Source organism: Cyclopterus lumpus, chromosome 13, assembly GCF_009769545.1.
Source record: "Cyclopterus lumpus isolate fCycLum1 chromosome 13, fCycLum1.pri, whole genome shotgun sequence".
Lineage (NCBI taxonomy): Eukaryota > Metazoa > Chordata > Actinopteri > Perciformes > Cyclopteridae > Cyclopterus > Cyclopterus lumpus.
The window spans coordinates 11159387-11175179 of record NC_046978.1 but is presented as its reverse complement, the minus strand read 5'-3'; the positions used below and the strand labels follow the sequence as shown (position 1 = coordinate 11175179).

General features: G+C 43.2%; 1 protein-coding gene across 6 annotated transcripts in view; it reads right to left on the bottom strand.

Annotated features, from left to right (window-relative positions):
- Nucleotides 1–1464: 1464 nt before the first annotated feature.
- gab2 (GRB2-associated binding protein 2) overlaps nt 1465–15793 on the bottom strand; it is a 32441-nt gene continuing 18112 nt past the window's right edge. For 5 of the 6 annotated variants that reach the window (XM_034547828.1, XM_034547830.1, XM_034547831.1 and 2 more), the window contains exons 3-10: nt 8589–8817; nt 6274–6869; nt 5384–5481; nt 4922–5201; nt 4663–4753; nt 4412–4514; nt 4168–4290; nt 1465–4054 (exon numbers count right to left, since the gene is read on the bottom strand). In XM_034547828.1, the coding sequence (XP_034403719.1) occupies nt 3911–4054; nt 4168–4290; nt 4412–4514; nt 4663–4753; nt 4922–5201; nt 5384–5481; nt 6274–6869; nt 8589–8817 (1664 nt within the window). In that variant the 3' untranslated portion in view covers nt 1465–3910. The remainder of the gene's footprint in view (nt 4055–4167; nt 4291–4411; nt 4515–4662; nt 4754–4921; nt 5202–5383; nt 5482–6273; nt 6870–8588; nt 8818–15793) is intronic. The other variant, XM_034547829.1, reaches the window with a different exon arrangement.

Below are 15793 nucleotides of genomic sequence, written 5' to 3'. Positions count from 1 at the left end.
ACTGCACACTTATGAACGCATACTCTCACATAACATCCTATAAAGAGACTTTTAACGCAAACAGATCGATCGGACTGTAATGAAGAAGCCAATGTACCAATTAACCCCTTCCTGGGTCCCGACATGGTTGTATACAAATAAGATCATTAATCTTCCGGAAACTGAAGGCGGCTGTTATGCCTGCAGTGAACTGCATGCCATTATTTGTCTAGCACAGTTTGTGTTCATGAATACATATAAGCTGGAGAAAGCTAAGGTTACTTAGCACCTTTCAAATTTAAATAAGGGTAAAGTTTACAATGTGTCAATTGTGATGGTGGTTTAAGTGGAGGATAGGTGGCTGCAGACTTACCCTGTGCACTGTAGATGAAGACGTTGTACTGGATGCCAGCGCACTAAGGTTCACAGCATCAACCAATCACACTGACATTCACATACTCAGGATGCATGTTTTTGTCCCCAGAGGAAAACCACACAAACGTCGGGAGAACACGCAGAGTCCACACAGAAAGAAGCACAGAGGACAGCAAACCTGTGAAACACTTCAACGTGCCCTCCTGATTACTGAAGGAGCAACCTGGTGCGGACTAAACATCAGCTTTGAATTTGATTTTAGTCGTTGGGGGTCATCCCCTTCTTTGTTTGAGTAGAGTCTAAAGATGACCAATATACCGTTATTATGAATACATGGAGATGACAATGGACGTTGACAGCCTGCAGCAAATACTTAAGAACACCTTAAATACAGTACATTATAGCAGGACTCTTGCAGAACGCTGGTAAAAATCAATATATATATATATATATATATATATATATATATATATATATATACACATACACAGACAGTATCCATGACATTCCTATCAAAGGAAAAAGTCGAAATATTCTTTTTATTGCACATTTTATTTTTTTTATCTGCTCCTCTTAGTCAATCTGTCACTGGGGTCTTGGTAGTCATTTTCATTTTGTAAATGGGTGAATGAGATTTTAGTCATTGGTCCACACTGGAAAATAAAAGTCACATCATGAAGCACAATCACATTTGTGTAACAAGCACACCAGTTTAACAGGTCCCGGAGAAACACATTCTCATTTCTTGCTGTATTTATTTATAAGTAATAATACATTAAATGTATAATTATTTCAGTTTGGGTTACCTTTCCTGCATGCTAAGAATTAAATTATAGGGGGTGGCACTGCATACTTGTACACATCTCAATGTACATACATCCTGACTGAAACCTCTTGCGTGCGTGTATCAGCTTCCAAAACCTCTTATCTACCTTTATTAATGCCAATGGATGCAGCTGCTGTACGACACAACAGGTGGCAGCAGACTTCAACTCCTGTGCATCAGAGCACCAATTAAGAATGTGTGGGGGAGAGAGATGAGTAATGGCATTGTGGCTGCCAGAATACAGTGTTTGGGTTTTTATTTAAAGAGGAACCATAACACCAAACTTTCACTTATTGATTTATTCTATGTCCACAGTTTAAGTCTACCATAATACAGGCATGACAAAGTCTTGTATTCTTGTGCATCCCAAATGAACTGTACCAAATTACCATCGCACTGGCATCGTCTGTCATATTGCTGCTTCACAAAATCAAGACAGTTTGCACACATCAATGTTAGTAGAGAGAAGGTTTCCTTGTTTGATAGTAGTTTTCTTTCCTTTTTACAATTATCAACAGCAAAATGCACAATAAATTAATAAATTAACACACAAGCAGTCTGCGAATGCTTTACAGTAGTAGCAATAACAGTGGTTAAAAAATGATCTCTACTAGTACAGTACGTCAACCCAGTGACAGTCTGACAGTCGATCTGAGCAGTTTTTTCAATCTCACCCAGTCAGGCTGTCATTAAACATACTACGACTCACAATCTACCACGACACGTACACGGCTCTTCTGCTCACAACGGGTATCTCTAGATAATAAATTACACATCCATTTCACTTCAGACACTGACAGGGAGACAGGCTTTTCTTCAGTCTTTTCTTTCCTCTCTCACTCTTTGGGAATCACAGTTCACCCGAGAAGGGCTTTGCCAGTGCAACTCAAGCTGCCAGCCTCCCCATTTCATGTTTAGATCACAACAATTCAATTTGGGAATAAAAAAAAACAAAAAGACAAGAAGAAAGATAATAGAATACACGCTGTAACAAACTTAGCTTAATTTAGCCTGAACCCGTCCTCATGAATATCTCTTGCTTACATGTTTCCAGTAAAAAATAATGATAAAAAGAATACAAAAAGCAGTAAAAATTGTAGAAAAAACATTAAGAAGTAAATCCTAATTAAATAATTCATATCACCATCTAGCACTGCATGGCCACACGATTCATAGAAAGGTCAAATGGGTCTTCACCCTTTAGTGGTTCCAGCCCACAATGAAATACTGGACTTAAGTTGAACTACAAACTGATCATTCCGTTGTCCTAAATACAATATGGCTCTCACTTGAATAATATTGTGAATAATTCAATTTCCCCAAGGCAAAATTTACAGTCAAAACTGAAATAAAAATATAAGGCAAATTAAACAAATGAAAGATTTTCGGAAAATTAAGAAAAACATTCTTTCCTAAACTGTTTTTAAGTGACTAGGATCACTGGCAAATCTTCATTGTGGCACGCTGCCTTCGCGAGAAAAACACAACGTTACATTACTGCAGTGCACCTTTTGTCTCAGACAAGTGCATCAAACAGTCAACAAGATGTGCTGCAAATATGTCATTCTATTAATAATTTACATACAGGAAACAAATACTCTTCAGAGACAGACAGCTGTATAGTGTGTGGCGCATCAAAGACCAAAGACATACATCAGCAAAACATAAATATGCTATTCTCCTTCTACTTAGCTCGTATTTATGGTTTTCTTATATTTATCTCTAGGGAGAGAGAAAGAGAGAAAGAATGAGGGAGGGTATATCTGAACTCCTTGGAAAGTACACCTCCTGCTTTGTTTCTACCTCCTCCAACTCAATCATTTTGTTGGTCAGTGCACATTTACGATGAAATGTATTCGAAGTGAATTGCCCACTGAAGTCAAACAAAGATATAAGATGCTTATTTTTTCAGTCTTGCTCTCTTCCTTCTGTACATTTAGACTTTGTACCTGCATTGAAATAATTGGCGTGCCATCCAGCCCGACAGCTTTTAAATATGGTTTGGGCTCATACTTAATTCAAACCGAGGCAACAGCCCTAGCAGTCATCATTAGGGGTTCTGACACGGGCCTTTACGTAGTTGTAAGGCTGTATTTTTTCTCTCCCCCTCCTCTTACCAGACATGCACTGCTAAACTGAATTGATTGCCCGCAGTGAAAATAATCTCTTCACTGCTTCTGCAAGGCTCAGCGCAAATGATAGATTGAAGTGAAAAGAGAGAGTCTGCCTGCATGCCAAAATTGGAGTGCATCTTGGTATTCCTGAGACCAGAAAGCGTACTCTTACAGTATATTAATATGGTTATCGACCAGTTAGCCTCTGCTGCCCCTTTAAATGGCAGCAATTGGGTAAATGACCGGCAAGATGCAAAATGTTTGACTGTTGCAGAGGGGGGGAGGGGGGCATTGAATTCACAAAGGATGGATTGATAAGTAAGGATGATATTTTCATACGCTTTATCAATTGTTCACAGTCTGTTGGAACAGACTGCACGGATAGCTTTGGCAGGATGCTTCCCCTGTATATGGCCTGATATCCTGCATGTTAGCAGTGCATTGCAGTAGAAATCATCACAGAGTACAGGCATAGGATAGGTTATGGCTTTTTGTCCAAATAATTCAGTCCTCATCAAGCCCAACCAGTATTCATAGTGATGATAGACACGTGAAACTAGAGCTGCTTGACGTAAGGTTGGTTGGACTTGAGGTCATTGTTTTGCACAGGTCAGTGTCAGGACTTGACCCCCTTGGCAGGTTCAGTAGACTGCCGCACATCGGTCCACTCTTGCATGGTGCTTTGCAGTGCCTGGGTCTTCTCCTTGTCAACTTGCACGTAGTCCACCTTCTCATCCGAAGTCACGGAGGATGTTGACGGCTGCGGAATGATAAATAAGCGGGTGTGAGATTCTGGGCCGCGGGGCGTACTGCACTGCCATAGAAATAAGAATAGCTGCAGAACAAATTGAGTCCGCAAAATCATGTGCTTACTTTTCTGTGCGGACTGGGTGACCCAGGCTGAAAGTCCAGCGCTAGGTAGTCCACGTTGCCACACTTCCTAGGGGCCGGGCTGCTGGTGCCGCTCACGGCTGGGGAGGTAGACGCTGGGTTCTGCTAATGGGCACGAGAAAGGGAGGTTTCAGTCACGCAGAGTAAGCTCAGCACGAAAACAAGTGTATCATTCAAAACAAAGAGCACAATGTTCCTGATCTCCCCTCCAGGTATTGGGACTTACCATAGCCACATAATTCTCCTCACTGTCTGCAGAGTCGGTGCTGGTGATGCTCTGTGTGGAGATGGGTCGACAATGCTGCGAGGACATGGAGTTCATAGCAGGCCTGAAACAAAGCAGACAGGACCGTGAGTGCTTCTACCTTCTGACCTCAGGCAGAAACACATCGATATCATCAACTGTGTGTGTGTGTGTGTGTGTGTGTGTGTGTGTGTCCTTAGGGAACCTAGCATGATGACTGATATGAGACTCACATGGGCCGTGTCCAGGACATGGTGACTGGGCTCTTAAATGGCAGCTCATCAATGATCCCATTGTTCTTCAAATCAAGAGGTGTTGGCTTCGCTGTGGAAAACAGGAGCAAACACTGTCAACCAAAAAATCATTTTATTTGTGAAAACAAATCAACAATGCAGGTGTTAAGAGCCGTTTTGAAGCCAAACATCTCGATAAAGAAAAACAAGACGACCCAAACTTTGAGATCAGTGATGAGCTTTGCTGTCAAAAACTCACATTTCCTGTTGGGTTTGAGGTTGCGGTTGATGGGTGGTGGTGTGACATCACTGAGGCGGCTGGGCCGGTGACACAGGGAGGCGCTGCTCCCCTTACGGGCAGGTAATGTTGCAGAGAATCCTGGGAAATCAAAGTGATGTGGCCCGGGGCTCATCGGGATGTAGATATTTTTAGGGCTGTCAGCCTGGGCAGCGCTGAGTGGCGAGGAGCCAGGATTCATGGGCACATAGTTGTCATCGGAGTTGCCGCTGTCTGAGCGAGTCAGAGGCGCTTTGGTTCTCTGTTGTCAAAAGAGACAGTAGGCGCATTACTCTCTTAAACTCGCTGGGTTCAATATTGCAGGAAAACTGTAGCACTCAGTTTGAGTAAATATGGTAGAGATGCTTTTTCTATCTCTGCAGTTTATGATGTCACACTAACAGCATCTGTCTGAGGAGGGAGTGCAGTTGAAGGGAGACTCACCAGGTAGGAGCTGAACCCGTCATTGACAGACTCCACAGACTGGCCGGAGTTGTTGAAATGGATGGGACGGTGATGGCTGTTAGTTTCAAAGGACGAGCCTGTGGAGAGAAGGCAGGAGAGAGATCAATATTTACAACTGACAAAAACTCTAAAAAGAAGAAGAAAAATAAATAAATAACGGCTCCTCGTGTGAAATCGTACAAAGTAAAAATAGGCCGATATAGACAAAAACGCCTGACATTTCAAGGTGAAACTCTCGTTTCTAATGAAACAAACAGAACACAAGTGACATTTCATTAAACGCTTCACTGGGTTATAATTACTCTTTACAGCACAGGTGTGTGAACAGCCAGTAGCCTCACTAACAAGGGTCACAGGTCAATTCTTGTCTCTGGCTATACAAGGCCTGAGCACAGGCTTGGCGAAGCAGAGAACACAGCATAATAAGAGGCCACGCATTGTGTCTGCGAGGGGTTTTTCTTTTTTTCATTGCTTATCAGCCTGGAACGAGGCATTCTGGAGCAGGCTGTATGGCTTGAATTTCATTAGCGTCTCAACAGAACAGTGTCTGCTAGACTGGCACGTTTGTTCCTGCTCAGCTGCTGACGTTAAATCAGTAAAATGAGAGATAGAGGAAGAGGGAAAGAGTGAAGAGGAAGAGGGAAAGAGTGAGTGAGTGAGTGAGTGAGTGAGGGCGGGCGAGGGGTAAGAAGAGGAAGCGCAGAGTCAGTGTGGCACCACGAGAGAACAGACTGATTCTCAGACGTGCATTTGAAAACAGGAAACGGGTCAAATGTGCAATTTCAAAAGATCTGTATTTCAAGAAACAAGTGTCATTCGGAAGGAACGTATTAGGAAAGCAGTTAAAGCACTAATAGCATTTAGCGTACCTCTGTGCAACCTGATGTTCTCGACAGCAGGGAGAGTATTCCTGCGTGGGATAACCGACACTACAGGCGTCACCTCTCCGTTCTGGCTTCCTGCAGACTGGGGACTCCCCCACTGCCCCTCTGAACCCTGGCTTGGTTTAGGGGGCCTGGGAGGAGGAGCACAAGAAGACTCAGAGCTGGAGGGTGTCAAGGCATTGTGATTCTTATCAAACGTCCGGGGGATCTGGTAGAAGGAGCCAGGCGTCGTAGGAAGGTCGTAATTGTCAGTCGGACGTTCGATGCTGTGCACGGTGGCAAGTGCGTTGCAGGGCGTCTTGAAGGTGTAAACCTCCTCGTTCTCCAGGTCGGGCTCACCTAGACCGCTATGAGCCGGTGCCTCAGAGCTGTAACCTCGCGGAAGCACGTAACAGGCCTCCTGCGGGGAGTCATCGAGCCCCGGTAACTGGTGTTTTACCGGCTTGGGCAGGCTGTAGAAGCCGTGCAACTGGGCACCCATGCCATTGAGACAGTGGGAAAAGCCATGGGAGAGTTTCTGCACTGCAGAGTCGCTCCCGACAAACAGATTGCTTCGCGTGGCCTGGGAGAAACTGGCACTCCTGCAACATGGACAGAGACATATAGACATATTACACAAATGCACACATTAAGTCTTTATGGTGCCCATGGTCCACAGTGCCTAAATGCTCCCTCCAAAACAGACATCTAACTCCTACTCGAATGCCAACCTATCACCAAAAAAAGGCAAATAGTGGACAGCTATCTATTTTTGCAGTAGCATTTAATGCAATACCAATGGAAATATCCACATAGCCACTAGATGGCAATGTAGCATTTCAGGTCTCAGCACAGTTACAAAACAACAGTACACCTTGTCATCACTGTCAGAGCACATTTGTGCAGCTCTAGCATTACATTTTAGCATTCCTCACATTTCCATGTTTTCTGCTCGTTGACTGGGAGAGGGCATTCGCGCTAAGAGGTAGAATGCTATGACTTTCCCACAGTTTCTCAGCTTCGGTGAGACACCCAAGGGACATGCCTCATTTATTCCTTTGTAGGGCTTGACCTTGAGTGCCAACTAGAGCAGACCTACAGCTTAGACATTTCTAGCCAGTTAGCTGAGCAATGGTCCGATTTAGTTGGCCGTGGAAAGATGAGTTATCCTCAATGACTCGATTCTTTATGTCTGTACTGATCTTTCTTGGGATGTTCTGCATGCGTTAGCTACACTGCAGGTTCCTAATGGTTGCATTCAATCTCAATCATAAACGTAACCATTTTAAATGAATGATGCATCAAAGGTAACACAATTAATATTGACATAACATTCTGCTCTTTCTGACTTTGTTCCTTTTTCATGCCAGAAGGCCCGTTGTGTTTCATCAATTCTTCCTCTGCCCCCGCCCGATTTCAATCATCAATCAATGATGTTGTTAATTTCTCTGCCTTCCATCATTGTGGCTTCATGGGGGCTTTTCACATATATTAATTCATACCGTTGGTCATCGGACCAGTGGAGTTTCAGTCTGACGTGAATCATATCCCGCCACCAGATGACTGTCTTAATTAGCAGACCCACGGAGCAGAAGCTGGTGAGGGAGTGACAGAAATATCTGCATAAAGCTGATGAGATGGATTGTGAGCTTGGGTTTCACAGAGGTCCCACACAGCAGATTTATGTGCAAATCGTGTGGCTGAGAGGGCAGTCCTAGCCCGCGCGGTGATGAATTGCCGCCTCAACCTCATTGATCATCTACTGGGCCGGCTATCTGCTGAATGGCATCATTATTAAAGCTGCCTTCTGATTCTTGGAAGCGGGCATGGCGGCAGCAGGAGATGAGGTGAATGTTAATGGGAAACTCAGGAGAGCATTTCCCATAAACACTTCTTTTGTTCACCCGCTCATCATATAGCCGAGATAAGCATGCATATCCTTACATACAGTTGTTCAACAAGTTGTCACATCTCTTGTTACATTGTATATATATATGTTTTTTTTTTAAATGAGTTATTGACTCATTGTTTAATATGTGTCTGCTTTATCTTAATTTTTGCATTATTGGGTTGAGACACACACACACACACACACACACACACACACACACACACACACACACACACACACACACACACACACGCACGCACGCACGCACGCACACACACACACACACCAGTTGGATCATTTCCCCCCTGCAACGGCAGTTCCAACCCTTAGGGGCACCTAAACTGAGGAAGCGCCGTAAACCTGTATGTTGACCTGCATTAAGGGATAACAGGAAACTGACACAGGACGCCTGAGGGGTCGAGACCTTTACCGTGCACTCTCTGTCTTCCTGCTCATGCACTGGTGGAGGAGGAGGTAGTCCTGGGGTGCACTGTTGGACAGGGAGCTGTGGTGTGTGTGGCGAACAGGCACATCAAAGGTGAAGAGGACTGGCTGGCTGGAATGGATGGGGGCAGAGGACTTGCGTTCTCCGGTCAGCGGAGCCATCGAGCCGGTGACATCTGCTCCGACAGAACGGGGCATATGGTGTAACCTGCCGTCTGCAGACAGGAGAAATAGAGTTATTGATCGTTTAACCCACCGCATGTGCTTTTTAAAATATTTGTTCCAAAACCAATCTTACTGCTTGTCTTGATAATTTAAAAGCAGATGTTTTTTTTTGTAGATTGGACCTGCTGTGCAAACTTATGCTACAGAAAGTAATCCAAAATTCATCCTTAAAAATAGTTCCTTTTGTAGTTACAATTGTTGAAGTCAAAGGGCAGCGTGTAATTCATTTGAGGGTTTAAAGCCTTTACATGACCTTGCCTTGCATGGAGTCTGGTATTCAGTAGCTTTCTGCCTGCACTCTGATCAATAGAAACGAGGGATCTGTCTCAAGGGAGGAGAGAAAACAGTACCCTTCGGCTTTTTTGGGCCTCAGGGTATGAGTGATTCAACAGCCCATGATCCAAGTTATTCTGTTCCACCAGGGTCAATGTGCTTTGTTTGATTTTATTGAGTTGCATTGTTTTTTGCACAGTGGGACTGTGAGAACAATATGGTCGTACAGTCTTATTGTTTATGTGTGACATCCCTGATATCTGCATCGAAAGGCTACAAAGAAAAGATGAATCTGAGAAGGGGATACTGCAAATAGACTAGGCAGGAGGCCAAATAGAGGAGGCACACTGAGCTGTAGGCGTCGAGAGTGGGCGGCCCACTGATCCATCGACCCATGGTGCTGTGTGCAACACAAGCTGATGGGAGGAAGAAGAAACCTCACAGTACAGTAGATGCAAGGTTTTGTTTGAGTCTATTCATACAAGAATAATGTGATTTAACGGTTTCAAATGAGCAACAATTCATTTAATTATTGAATAATTCATCTAAATGTTTCTGATTAATCAAATATTTTTTTCATCTATGCAAAGTGAAAAAAGTGCAACAAGAGAATAAAAATGTTATGTTTTGTCCAACAAACAGTTGGAACCCAACAGTGTTTAATTTACAAGGATATAAATAGAAAAAGACAGTCAATCTTCTCATTTTAGAAGCTGGAATTACTGCTTTAGCTCTAATTTGAATCATATCTAAAAAGTAACTTCCCACTCCTTTTTAACATGCACATGCATTTTATGTGTATTCTCCAGCATTGTCCTCCTCCTATATCAGACCCTTACAAAGCATATCATGGGTCCAACTGCTCTTTAAGAAGAGGCTGATGTCCTGTGTGAGTCATAATGTGAGCTGACCATACAGAGGGACCACAGCCACTGCGAGAAAAACAAAACACACACAAAACATGGTGTGTGTGTGTGTGTGTGTGTGTGGGGGGGGGGGGGGGGGGGGTATTCTGAAGCCCAGTTAGCTAAATGAGGTCACAGCCATGCCTGAGGGGGAGAAAAGAAAAAGGCCTCTGCTGTGGGGTCTCCAGGCCAGTGGACATCAGTGAGATGCTCAGACCCACACAGGGAGCCCCCCTCCCCAATGCTCCTCAATTACACCATTGTTCTGAGAGATCCACTCTCCATAGGCTGGTTAGGCATCATCTCCTTTCTCCACAAAAAGCTTTGTAAAAGCTTTCATCCAGTGCGGTGAGCACTAGGGCACCACTAACATGGGTAGATATATTGATTTGTTGTAGAAAGACAATCCCCCACCCCCGCCAGAGTGGAGAGCTGCATGGAAAAACACATGCAGGCCTAATGACTGAAATACTGATGACATGATTTTAAAACTAAAATGTAATCTGGTTAATTTTCCTGTTTTTGTGCGTGCCCTAAATGTTTTTTGATTAATTGCCATACAAGACTTTCAGAATCAGAAGGAGAAGAAAGACGACTTGTCCAGCCCACTGATGGAATAGCCTACATGGCTCATCACTGACACTAATGGGTCTGATGATGTATGTTACCACTGGGAGTCAGTCCACAACACAGAAATAGAGAAAAGAGTAGAAAATATAACATTGAAACTTTACCCCGAGGTGCTTCTTGTAATATTTCCTCCACTGACTAGTGTCAATATTAAGTGGTAAAATGTGTATTAACCAAAAGGTAGAATTCATTTGTTATACTGCATCTGAAAAAGATAAGTAATAAAATCAAAATTATAGTTTTTTTTTTAAACGTCATTGGCAGAGACTGTTTTCTCTGCGACGACGCTGAAACATCAACATCCAACAAGGCAGTTAAAAGAGACAAACAGTTCTTCCCATGACATTGCTTCACTTTGAAACAAACATCAGACTATTAACAGCAATGCATTAAAGGAGCCTTTTGGTTGGTGAACGACAGCTCCGAAGTTCATGAGCAATTTTCAAATTATTGCTCTATAATACATAACCTATGTCTCATTTGCTCTGTGGCCATAATCTAATAGAGCCCGGCTGCTGGACTCAGGGGGCCAAAACTAGAACCCTGCACAAGAGCGTCTTTGTAGGGTGCTCATTTCCTCTCAGCCCAGGCACATTTAGACGAGGACATATAATAATCTAATCTGAAATGAGATATAAAAATAGGGAATACCACTGACCTATTGAATTGAAAGGACGTCTGATGGAAACATGAAGGAAGAGAAAGCATTTGAATCTCCCCAATACAGCAGTTATACAATTTTCATCAAGATCACAATCCCCCCCCCCCCCCCCCTCCCCCCTTAAATATTACGTACAAGTTAATCATCTAAAGTACGCCTTGTCCACTTGCCTTCAAATTGGGTATACAAAGACAAATGCAATTTCCTTAATGGTTCCTTATGCAATTGCACTTAAAAATGTAGCCGCGGGGCTGAGACAGCTACAAGGAGTTTTGCAAATTAACCTCTTAGATATGCAGGATGGCCTGGTGGTGAGGGGGGAGTCAGGCGCCATCTCATGATATAAAAAGGTCAGACAGTAGGTTTGATCCTCCCATGGGTCCTGTCAAAGTGCCCTTGAAAAAAGGCTTTTCCATGTACCTGCTCACTCAGTTTAAGACAACCTGGAAAAGAGCAGCAGCTAAATGACTGCTGTAGAAACATTATTTGTTGTCCTGCATGGATCTGCTGGAGCAGTGGCTCTTTAAAGCAACAGTGTCCCAGGGGGACGCATAGTGGGTTCCATTTGCATGTGTGGTTAGGGGGTTGGGGGTTGGGGAGCTGTACATCAGACTGACATAACTGGATGAAGGAGATGCTAGCTGCAGCAGCGATGGATTTGGTAGATGCTGCACAGGGAGGGATCGGGATGCTCAACAGAATGAGGAAAAATGGCGTCCTTGCTCTGCTGGATAGTCTGAAGTGAACAAAGTGACGTGGCGGTGTCATTCTCCCTTGAAAACGGCTTACTGTGTTTCAAGCGGAGCAGGCACACAGGAGCGTCCTCTGATCACATTACTCCCCTGTGCCTAGCCGCTCAGCAGCAGCATCATGTGAGCACCGCCCATCGGCTACACTGCAACATCAATGTGTCTCAAAACAGCGGGCCGATCAATCACCTTAAAGGCTCAGGGCTTGTCGGGGCCGGTGCATGACAGAGTTTGGTCGAAACCAGCAGCTCATTTTCAACCCTCTGACCTCATTTCTGTAAGGCAACGGGTGGATAAATACTGTCGCCCTGCAACAGACACAGATGAAGAGTTGAGACAATTTGTGGTGTTAGTTTTCATTGCCTCATTGGAGAAAAAAAAAGAAGAAGCAAGAGTTACCTGGGAAATGCTGTGCAGCTGATTGCAGCCAACTGAGCCGAAAAACTAAAAAGGATAATTTGCTCTGACAAGGCAGTGCATTACAGAATGGGAACACGCTCGGTGTGGAAACTCAGCAGTCATGATGAATGGAGAATGTGATACTTAACTACAATATACACTTTAGTGATTTAGTCAGAATGCTTTAAACAATCACTCCAATAAACACAAGTGCATTTTTAAGGGTGAACGTATTAGATTCTGGGATGAATCAATTCCCTTTCATTGTGTTTATATGCACCCATGTCACCTGTTAACAATGCCGACAAAGCCACAGCTCAGTAAGAACCCATGTTTCCTTTTTGGGAAGAAAAAATTTATATATTATCAAAGAAATACTGAAAATCTGAACAGTGATATTTTATACTCCATAACATATCGTTTTGGCAGATTGGAGTAAATCATTTTAAGGCTGACGCAGAGTAAGAGAAGCAGCAGTGACCTCTTCCTTGATAAAAAGTAGAATGTCCTCTACTTTGCAAATACTGTAGACATGCAGCCAGGCTGTAAATCTGCCTGCATAAACATCTTTGCATCCAAACAGTTACATGAAATGTCTGCGCACTCCTGAACACAGGATCCAGATCTGTAATTACACCTTAATCAGCGCTAATACTACCAGCCTACCTATTACGGTGACTGTGTCACAGTGTGACAGTCTAGCTATAACACAGAATGCAGATTGGGCTCCAAATTGCTGATTACACGATAAAGACAGGTATAAACATCTACTTACAGCAGCTGCATTGCATACAAAAACAGTTGGCCAAAGAAAATATCCTATTCCAGAATAGTCCATTTGCATTTTTCATTGAATTTTGGGCCGGGTAGCAGGCACCAATTAGAGTGATTGGCTTTGGCACAGGGCCGATACTAAACCTGTCATTTGAACAATTGTGCGGATTCCAAATGGAAGATGAACAATGGCTACATATACAAACTAAATATGTACAGGAAAATCGACAAAGATTATTACCCAAATGGATAGTGGACACAAGATATTTTAGGATAACCAACAAATTGAGGGAAACCAAACATGTCGATTTATGGGCAGCTATGCTTTTGGCATAAAATTATCTAAACCAGAGAGTGAGCTGCATTTTTATTTTTGTTCCTACAGCATACTTGTACTCATAACGACGACATTAAATTAAAAAAATTTGCTTGATTTCACAACAATACGCAACTGCTCGGATGCTTTTGTTTTGTCGCATTTAATGAAATTCCTGTCTCGTCAGGGGAGCCAACACCAGTCACAGTTTAACTGACATTTCTCAGGCAGCGCACTGTTATGGAGAGAAGCAAACAATGACCACAACTTTACTATTATCTCTCTCAAGTAGGATCCTCTTCAAATCATTGTTGGTACGTCTAGATTTCACACAGAGTACACAGCTCTGACTTTCTTATGCTAGAATGAGGAGCAAACAGGGAAGTTTGTATGTAGTAAATGTCATACTGTTTTGTACATCTGCAGTGTACAAAACATCAATCATCCACACATGGGGATAAATGTAACCCCCCCCCCCCCCCCCCCCCGCCCCCCCCCCCCACCTTTGAATAAATCTAATCTCTTTTCAATAGCTACTTGACAAAAACTGCTGAGCCTGCTGTTGGAAATGCTGATTTAGTAGTTATACCTTTTTTCCATTTCTCACCATCTTAAGGGCAACAGTTTAACTGAAAAACAATACTGACTTTTTTTTCTTTCTTTCTTTTTCCAAGGGACAGACAAAATGAGGAGAAAAAAAACTGTGTGAGAGCCGTCACGCAAAAGAGGGAACACAATAAAGCAAAAACAAAGAAAAGAAAAGGAGGACTGCTGACAAGTAAAAACCTCATCCCTTCGTTGAGATTTTCCTCGTCTGAGTTCAAACAGCTGGAAGATAGCCGAACAAAGCCTGTGATTGACGAGATGATGTTCCATTCATTAGATTGTGCTCAGGGGTGGGTCTCCCTGGGTGCAGACAAACGCCACACACCCAGCCATCAGTGTCTGATAACAACTGCGCTAACACCCATCGTCAGATGGGGAGAATTAGAAAAACACCTAACTCTGTGCTTATGTATCGATATATAAGCACTTGTCCAATTTCTCTTGAAATCTCCGGCTTTTGGTTGTCAGGGTTTGTTCAAGATTAAATGACACGCACAAACATACTTCTCTTCAGTTGTTGAGTTACAACTATTTTTACATCATATTATATATGATTCACACTTGACACATTGTGTAACATCTACTTTCTGTGGGAATTTGCTTCAGGTGCTGCCAGTGGATTGTGGGATGCACGGCAGCGGCATCAGAAGCAAACCGACCTCAGACAGCTCTGTGGCAGCAGAAACCTGACCTTCCAGTGCCATGGAGTCTCGTTATTTCAACACACAAAAAATCAATGCACATAAAGGGCACTTTGGGGAGGGGAGAGAGACAAGCTGCCATGTGTGGAGAGTGAGAAGCCAAAAGAGAGGGAATGCTCTGTGTGTACTGTACCATGCACGTATGTATACAACCGGTTTCTCTGTTCCTGATTTTTCTTTTTGAGCAGCACAAACGGGCAATATCTTAAAATATTGATAGCACAAAACTATCTCCATGGCCAGCACCAGGATTCACTTAGCTTTTCCTTTGTTTCCTCATTGTAATTGGGGTGACTTACTCTTAAAATTACTCATATTGTTTTATTAAAACCTTTCAGAAATAAAGTGATTGCAAAAGAAATTAGAAATGTAGGACCGAGAATGATGAAAATTACCAAAAGCATCAGAACAAATATCTTATATATGTATATATTGTGCCACAAAATGAACATCAAATGGTCACTGTGTGTGTGTGTGTGTCTGTGTGTGTGTGTGAGAGAGAGAGAGAGAGAGAGAGAGAGAGAGAGAGAGAGATCTAACCAAAGACAAAAAGAGAGACAAAGTTGTGCAACAATGCGCTGCAGTCATGTGCTGCCCTTGGCCGACCTTCCTCACAGTCCCAAGAGGCAGCTCACTACTGGCAGCAGAGGCCAATTCCGACTGACAAAAGGTAAGTTCAGATCAAAGTGCCGATACAACAGATGCAGCCGGAGTCTCAACAAAATCCTCAGAGAAACCCAAACACTTCTACACTGCTTAAGACTATTGTCTCACTAAGCCCGATTGATCTCTTCCACAACCATTTGAGACTTCCGATTGGCAAAAGCTGTATTGGAGCAAACAATACACTATGTGAACACTATGTTACATTATGTATACATTATCACCATGAATCTCAGGCTGATGTGTTCCGGTGAACACCTTCTACCTCTATATGAAAACAAACTGCGTA